At 41.8% G+C, this 8,624-nt stretch overlaps 2 protein-coding genes and 1 long non-coding RNA gene across 4 annotated transcripts in view; 2 read left to right on the plus strand and 1 right to left on the minus strand.

The window, feature by feature from the left end:
- The first annotated feature begins 946 nt into the window (after positions 1–946).
- cox5b2 (cytochrome c oxidase subunit 5B2) lies at positions 947–2,394 on the plus strand. Its single transcript, XM_032523397.1, has 4 exons — positions 947–1,193; positions 1,832–1,902; positions 1,977–2,076; positions 2,167–2,394. The coding sequence occupies exons 1-4, from the start codon at positions 1,088–1,090 to the stop codon at positions 2,277–2,279; spliced, it is 390 nt and encodes a 129-aa protein (XP_032379288.1). The 5' UTR covers positions 947–1,087; the 3' UTR covers positions 2,280–2,394.
- Positions 2,395–3,330: 936 nt separating this feature from the next.
- The window catches only part of herc4 (HECT and RLD domain containing E3 ubiquitin protein ligase 4), a 45,937-nt gene continuing 40,643 nt past the window's right edge, over positions 3,331–8,624 (minus strand). For both annotated transcript variants that reach the window (XM_032523394.1, XM_032523393.1), the window contains exons 18-24: positions 6,738–6,881; positions 5,765–5,931; positions 5,491–5,557; positions 5,296–5,378; positions 4,604–4,787; positions 4,399–4,501; positions 3,331–4,274 (exon numbers count right to left, since the gene is read on the minus strand). In XM_032523394.1, the coding sequence (XP_032379285.1) occupies positions 4,066–4,274; positions 4,399–4,501; positions 4,604–4,787; positions 5,296–5,378; positions 5,491–5,557; positions 5,765–5,931; positions 6,738–6,881 (957 nt within the window). In that variant the 3' untranslated portion in view covers positions 3,331–4,065. The remainder of the gene's footprint in view (positions 4,275–4,398; positions 4,502–4,603; positions 4,788–5,295; positions 5,379–5,490; positions 5,558–5,764; positions 5,932–6,737; positions 6,882–8,624) is intronic.
- LOC116694006 (uncharacterized) overlaps positions 6,648–8,624 on the plus strand; it is a 26,298-nt gene continuing 24,321 nt past the window's right edge. Inside the window, exon 1 of the long non-coding RNA XR_004333050.1 lies at positions 6,648–6,660. This is a non-coding gene — a long non-coding RNA (uncharacterized LOC116694006). The remainder of the gene's footprint in view (positions 6,661–8,624) is intronic.

Consider the following 8,624-nt stretch of genomic DNA (forward strand, 5'->3'; position numbering starts at 1 on the left):
TTAGTTTCTTTATTACATGCGATATAATAAATGGTCGGAGAGAAAAAGTTATCACACTGATAGCAAAAAAGCATTTTATGAGAGAAAAAAGATATTTGAGAGAAAAAGTTTTCATACCAATAGCAAAAAATAATAATATTTGACAGTAAAAAAAACTTACTTTATTCTTAGAGGGTTTGGGATTTACGAATGTGACGTCATCAGTGATCACGCTCCAGAAGCATCAAGTGACGGAAATAAAAGTTCCAGTTAGGTCTCCATCAGTGATGCCTGTAAACACAGGAGGAACTCCACACGCTGGGCTCTGATTGGCTAGTTGTGGAAAATAACCAGTTCATCTCAGAAAACATTAATATCTGCAATCTATTAGCAACAGACAACTAGTCCATCTCTATTTTTACATTTCTCTTCAGGGACATAACTGTTTACAAAACTCTGATCATTTCATGTGTTATATTCCTACACGTGAGGCCTGTTCTGACAGTCAATAACAAGACAATATGAGGAACATATATCACTGAAGTAACCATGGTGACATAGGAGATCACTGCATGCTTCTTTATTTTCTTGCAAACCTTCAGAAACCAATTCTGTTCATATGTCCTACATCATTTTGGACTCACATTTCCATTTCCCTTCTTAATTCCATTTAACATCTCCAACAACATCCAGCTGGGAGTAATCCAACATTTCTCTCTCCCTGTGTGTGCGGGGATGTCTGTCTAATGTCAACATTAGGATTAATAATCTCATTAAATAATTTAATAAACTTGTAAAACGGACTGATTTCTGCTTTGAAATTTTACTGTGATGTTTCCTAATTAGCAAGTGACATTTGAGAAGAAGAAAAAAGGCATGGAAACGTCTTTTAATCTACTTTTCCTCCCGTATCTGTAGACTGGACCACTTTCTGATGTCACCAATATTTACCACCTGTTCCTCGTGACCCCTCTGCCTATTTTAATTGGTTAGCACAGCCCCATTCGTCCTCTTATTGGTCCGAGCACCTGTCACTCAGACGGTGGTCGGGTTCATTTCAGTCCATCTGATAGTTGTTTCAGAGCACCTCAAAGTGGGATTTACCAGCATGGCGGGACGTCTTCTTCTTCTTCGAGCTTGTACAGCAACAACATTGCAGCTGAGGAGCAATGTAGGAGCTAGACCGTTACACCGTGCCTTAGCCACGGCGAAAGGTGAGAGTCTGTTAGTCACCGACTTGTTTGGACCGTAGTACAGGCCCGCAGACGGCTGTCATCGGCCATGGGAGTTAAATTGAGGGAGCTAACGTTAAGTTAGACTGCTAACGTTAGTCACGTAGATGCGTATTAAAGCGATATTTTTATTGCATTGTTTGGTGGCTAAAACGCTAATACACGTCTGCATTATGTTAGCTTGCCACCGCTGGTGCTTTATGTAAAGGATAAATAACATTAACTTTTGACATATTTACTTGCAGTAATGAAATGTCTGTTTTGTGGTAACTTTAGTTGCTATATGACATGGCTATGTAGGCTAACACTGACCTGTTACTATGTTCCGCCTTAATGTAACTACGTTTGAATCAAATAATGAAGGTCATTTGGATTGTAACTCGTGGAAAGGCCTTTAATAGAAGCACCTCCTCTGGCAGCCGTCTGCTGGATAGATGCCAGTATCCTGGTAGGGGACAGGGACAGGGACAGGCTGGGGTGGGTGGCGTCCAGTGCCTACGTGCAGTTATAACATGCAAGTAGACAGACAGCCCGACCTTAATGTGCACACAGCACAACATGACCGGATGACTTTGAATCATTCATTTTAATGGCAACCTTTTCCCATATTTATTTTTCAGGAGTGCCAACAGATGAGGAGCAGGCCACTGGACTGGAGAGACGCGCCCTCCAGGCCCTCAAACTGGGAAAGGTATGCTACAAAAAACCCAAGTAATACTGTGTTTTTAGCCTTGCATACTAATTTTCTTCAAAATTACATTACAGGATCCCTACAGTATGCTGAAGCCCAAGGAGTATGCTGGCACCAAGGAGGACCCCCACATTGTGCCAGGCATTGGAACCAAAAGGATGGTGGGCTGTATTTGTAAGTAAAGCTCATTAAAGGCAAAGCCCAGTGATCTGTATGCATGTGTACATTACAAACCAGGTGAAATCGTAATCTAACTCTCTGCAGGTGAGGAAGACAACACGGCTATTGTGTGGTTCTGGCTTCATGAGGGAGATGCCCAGCGCTGTCCTTCCTGTGGTTCCCACTATCAGCTGGTCCACCACGAGCTGCCCCATTGAAACTAAATTTAACAAAAGCCTTGTACAGATGGAATAGACAACATCCATATTTACCTCCTTAATGGCTTGCAACGTGTGCATATGATTTATCATTAAAATGTATACCTGAACTGTCTTGATAGAACTCTCCTTCAGGTTTCAGTTAGGGAATCAGTCAACATTCTTCATCATCATGCCAGTTAAATTATGGAAACTAAACTGGACTAGTATTTGTGGTACCACAATCATTGGAGTTCAGTGATCATTCCCAAAGGCATGAGGTTGCAATATGATCCAAGAAGATCCTCAATGCCTTAAACAGGTTTTTATTCCCAAAAATAGTTTATATTCAGGCATGGGCCGGGATGAGATGCTGACGGTATAACCTTAAGCAAAAATATTATGGTATTGCAATGACAGCTATAAATGTATTTTTTAAATGTCTGGGTTAAAACCTTTAATTTAACACAATGTATTTTACTTTAAAGCACACGGGCAGGGAGATGGATTTCTAAACTGCACTTTCTGTCCTTGAAGACTCATTAAAAACAGCTCATACCTTAGCAACAGTATGGCAGAAAATATTTGTCTTTAAAACCTTAACCTTTTCAAACCTTGGTGTACCTTGGAATCGGCCCATGCTTCTTTGTCCTCGACGTTCCACTTTTGGGATTGCTCCGGCGCAGGAGGAAATTCCACCGGATGCATGTCTTTTTGCAGATGTCCGTTTCCTTTTCGCTTTCTTTGAGTTGGAATTTTAAACTCCGGTGGATTTTAGGACTTTGGTTAACTGCTCCTTAGATCTATGCAGGGTAAACTGAGACAGCATGGTAGATCATCTGTCAAATCAGAGTTTTCTCTCATAGAATTTAACAACTTTGAACGTTCGACCAAAACAAGTTTCTTCCCGAGGCTATTTTGCAGCAGCTCGGTGCGGAGCTTAGCGCCGCCAATGACTCTTATGATTGGTTAAAAGAAATGCCAATAAACCAGAGCACGTTTCTCTCCCATCCCAGAATGCTATGTGGACGACCTGGCTATACGAGATTATCACTAAAGTAACTCAGAATTATTTCAGTGGCTGTACTTTGTTTTTATTCGTGGATTGTTTTAAGGCCGACAGCCAAGAAAATCCACTACCGGTCTAAAGCAAACTGCTCTCAAATCAAATGTTACAACATACTCATGTGAAAACAAAAGGTTTACATTGTCTGGGTTTAAACACTTCATGCACAGGGTATGGACACAACATCGGTATGTCCTGTAAAATGCAATAGGAGTCACTGCAGTAGCCATGCAGCAACTACTACCACATCACTGCAATGGAGCTCAATATGTTGCATTTTTGTTAAGACCCTGTCAATTTTGAGGCTAATGTATTTTTTTTCCTCCCCCCCACCAGTATAGATAGACAGAACGGAAAACTCTCACTGTAAGAATACATTATAAGCTACAGAAAGGTATTGCTACTGCATTTCATTGAATTTTACAGGTATTCTTGTTGTATGCATTCCCTGCACTCTAAACCAGTTTGCTTTATAATACTCATCTTATCCAAACATGAAGAAAATCATCTACAAGAGCAATATTAATTGTGATTCGACTTGTAGTATAGCATCAAATACTGGAGGGGGGGGGGAAGCTGGAAAATCAAAGTCAAGATTATCTGTTTAAATTTAGACATCCAACTCTTTGTCAGTTCTAGTGCCATGTGGCCTTCTTTTTTTCAGAATCCAGACTGAAACAAAACATTTGGCAATGTGGTTGCCATGGACAGACTGGACAGTCTAGGCATTTCTGTGTACTATCAGGCCAGATTAAAGCCTTGATTGTGATCTATAGCCTGTAGAAGCTTCTCGCGGAGTGTTTCCAGACTCCTGTACTTGGGTAGGTCCAGCAGGTTGAAGCAGGTGTGGGCCACAGGTAAGTAATGCTCCCCTCCACCGGTCGGCTGGATCACCAGCTTCAGGCTTTTCATGCCCAAAATGGGTATGCGGTCACTTCCTGTGAGGAACACTGTAAAAGGCTAGTTTCACTTTTCAAGCTGAACACAAAACACATGAAGTATAAACAGCATCCTATACAGTGTGATTATTATTATTTTTTTTAAAACAAGCCATGCCTGGTGGGCAACACTTACAGAGAAACTCTTTTTTCTTCTCTAAAGGAAGATTGTGGAAGACCTCCCAGAAGAGCCTGATGGTGGGATGGTCCGCCCAGTACTCCCCTTTGTATTCAGTGCTCTGAAAGGTAGAGACAAACGTTTTGTACCGTTTAAATCACTCGTCCGATTTTGACAAAGAAGGTGAGATGACATTTCCATTCATCATTATGTGAAATGAGACCTTTTCAAGCTCTGTCCAGTCATAGTTGGTGTTGCCAATGACCATGGCTTGCAGTTCATTTGGCTGGAACAGCTCTAGAACTTTCCCACCGCAAACTTTGTGGAAGCCTGCGAAGAAGCACTCAAACAGCGGGGCCACTGACGTGTTGAAAACGTAGTCCACATATGCATTGACGAAGTCTTGCCTGGAGGAAGAAAGAAGGAATCCATTTAAAAGTAAAGTCATGGGACGTGCCTATATACAGGAAATGAATATACAGCAGGGGTGAATACAACAACATGACCAGATCTGTAAATCAAGAACGATTTAGTGGTTGAAGGTTTGGAACACTTCAGCAGAGAGACTTCACTAAACACTGAGTTTGACATGTTGGGAAATGATTTCTGAAAATATGATTTTACACTTGAATCTTTTAAATGGATTATGCAAACTGTTAATTGGTGAACTTTAGAGGTGGTATTTTGTTACCGTTGGACAGAACCATGCTAGCTGTTCCCCTGTTACCAGTTTTTATGCTAAGCTAACTGGCTGCTGGCTACAGCTACATATTTACTGTACAGACGAGAGAGTGTTATTGATCTGTTCATCTCTCTCTCGGCAGAAAAGCAAAAAGGCATTTTTCCAAAAAATGTCAATCTATTCCTTTAAACAACACCTGCTACTGGTTAACACAATGACTGAGACAATTTCACCTGTTTGATTGATTGACATTGATGTCTTCGCCATTCGGTACTAGTTCCAAGACCTCTGTGGCACCATAGTTTTCCTCCGTGATCTAAAAAAAAAAAAAAAACTGTTTAGATATTGCTGCTATGATATACAGAAATCACAACTATGTGTTTTACACTTCATGCCCCACAGAGACTGCTGTTTGACAATCATCTTACTGTGAAGTTCAAGCAGAAGGTTTCCTCCAAGTCATCTTCTGTGTAGTCCAGTAACTGCTGCAGACTCCTAGTTTAAGAGGAGGGAGAAATAGACATATTTCACATTATTTTCTTAAAACAGACATGTTGAACACTTGTGAGATCGTTCAAATAACTCTGTGGTAAAATAATTAACAGTAAAATACTCAATTTTAGATGCTAAGAAAATACCATGGTAAACTGACATTCATAAACATGTAAATGGGAACCTCAGATGACTGTTGCTTGATCTGACCTTCCCACATCTGGCATTAGCTCCTTCAGGTCCTCTAGCGTTGGCTTCCTCTTCAGGAGCTTCTTGTAGAGGGCCACAGGGAAGTTGAGCTCCACTATAGTGAGATTGTAGATGGCCAGGCCACAGATGATCCCGATCAGGTTAAACAAGTCGATGTCTTCAAAAGTCTGCGAGGAATACGGAAAGGACCAATTCATAATACGATCACTCCAGGTTCCCCATTACTGAGAGTGTTAAAGGTCCCATGGCATGTAAATTTCACTAGATGATTTTTTTTTTACATTAATATGAGTTCCCCCAGCCTGCCTATGGCCCCTCAGTGGCAAGAAATGGTCGTAGTTGTAAACCAATCCCTGGGTAGCCTGCTCTGCCTTTGAGAAGATAAAAGCTCAGATGGGCCGATCTGGAATCTTCCCCTTATAAGGGTACCTCCCCTTTCTCTGTTTGCCTGCCCAGAGAATTTGGCCTATCCATGAGAGAGAAACATCATGGCTTTCAAACGAGCAAAGTGGCAGTTGGTTTTAAAATCCTGGCGCGCCAGCGAGATCTACTGTGCGTCATTTCTATGTCACATTGTTGCGCGACAGGTCTGGAATGGTGACTGGAAAGAGGCCTTAAGGGCATTTTCACTTTTGGTTTGATTGAACCCTGGAGCATTTACACCCTTGGTGCGGGTCATTTGAACAGAACACACAACCTTCTTCCTGCATTTACTCTGTAGCTCCTGCTCCAGACATCTGATCAATAAGGGGAGAAAACGGCCTTTCTGGGTTTGTAGTAGTGATGCATTTTTGGTTCACATGGATTTTCTCCATGTGAAAGGAAATCGAACAAAGTGGGAAACGCTCCAAGTTTACAAACTCATCAACTGATTCAAACCAGAGCAAACTACGGGTGTGAAAACGCCCTCAGAGTGCACCTAAATATAGCTAAAACAATTATTTTTTTATTATATATTTAAAACAATATGTACCTTGTTTGAAAACCAGATGAGCCTGGACTCCTCGTAGTAACGGAACATCCCATATTTTGGATCCAGCAGCTCTTTCATGATTAGGAGGAAGAACTCCTTTCTCACGCCTCCTGCATCAACGGCCTCTTCTCCCACGAAGATCACCTGCCATGAATGTCGCAGACATCACAACAGCATTACCTTTTATGTTTTAATCGAAATGGCAACAGATTTGTATATATACTGCCTGTATTTTACTAGCAGAACACTTGAAGCTACATCATCTTTAATAAACCCATCCATCTAGCCATGTCCTAATATAACGCATTCATTATTAAAATAAGCCCTTAAATTAGACCAGTGATTCCCGAAGTGGGGGTCGCGACCCCCAGGGGTTCGGTCGCAGCCAGAGAGGGGGGGTCGCGAGTTGATTCCAGAAATAAAATAAAAATTTAAAAACGATTAGAAATAGCATGTTAGCCAGATTTTTAACACAAGATAAAACTAGTGGATAAATTTAAAATAAAACAAGCAACTAATAAAAAGGGAACAGCTGTTGTATTTTCTTTCTTTTCCGAGTAGCGGTCTCCAACATTAACACTACAACTGCCGGGATTCCAAAAGTACTGGAACCGCAAGCTCTAAACTCTATAATCGTCATGATAAATACCTAATTGCAATTTTAATGCAGGTACTGTGTTAGGAAATCTTTAGAAAAACGAAATAACACCAAAATGTACAATTTAACGTGTTTAATTATAGCCTACACTTGAGTTGCCCAGGTGCTTCAATAACTCATAACATGGCATAGTAGTAAACGTAATTATTCCATTCACATCTGAAAAATATGGTATGTAAACATGCAAATACACCTAAAAGTATTTTCTTTGAACATATAACCTAACCTAACCTGTCACTGCCTCCGTGTTGGTGTCTGCCGTGGTGCGCATTGCTCCTCGGACCGCGTCCCCCCCACCCCGGGGTTCGGACCGCGCCCCGCTCCCTTTCCTCTCTTAAACTCGTGTCTCAGCTCCTCTGCCAGTTGCTGCCTGAACTTCCTCCGGACAATGTCCCTGCTGGTGCCCCTCCTGGAGAGGATGTGATGATTCAGCCAGTTTGAGGATGATAAAGTTGATAAACACGTAGGCAGCCCCGGCCATCTAGCTCCGTGTCCGTCCTTCCACAGAGCGAGCGCCGGCGCTGCCTCTGGAGAACGGAGTCCATCAAGCCGTACTCATGGTGGTAGCCTGTTACCAACCCGGGCTTTACTCCCTCGCCCTCGCTGATGCCCACAGTGTTACTCCAGACCGATTAAAACCAACACCACGAAATGCCGAATACTGTAAGGCCGAAATAGGTAAAGGGATTTTTTTTTTTTTTGGCCTAGTGTGTAATGTATATAAAAACTATTTTAAAATAAAATATAGAGCTTTTTAAATTGCTGTGCTCCAAAAATACTGCACATCCACCTCTTAGGTGAGATTAAGTTCAAATTAAAGTAATGAGTAAATTACTGTAGAATAATGTCATGGCTGTTGTGTTATTTGTGTGTGTCATATGCTCATGTTTGGATACGCCTGTAGTGCGTGCGCGTTGCGCCGCAATGTTTATAGTGGGGGGGTTGGGGGGGGGGCGGGTTCTGCGAGGCAATGCTTAACCTCGTTTTTACTTTGGGGGTCGCGGGCTGAAAGTTTTGGGAACCCCTGAATTAGACAACCTGTATACAATCCTTACATTTTAAATTTTCAACTTTAACATGAGTCGGTTTTGTGTCCACCTGATGAATGTAAGGCTAATAATTCTCTGAACCCTCTGTTTTAGCTCAGCTTTGGTTTCCACCACCTTCTGAGGGAAATACAGTGCCTTGCGAAAGTATTCGGCCCCCTTGAACTTTTCAACCTTTTGACA

The sequence above is a fragment of the Etheostoma spectabile genome, chromosome 8 (genome assembly GCF_008692095.1).
Source record: "Etheostoma spectabile isolate EspeVRDwgs_2016 chromosome 8, UIUC_Espe_1.0, whole genome shotgun sequence".
Classification (NCBI taxonomy): Eukaryota; Metazoa; Chordata; class Actinopteri; order Perciformes; family Percidae; genus Etheostoma; species Etheostoma spectabile.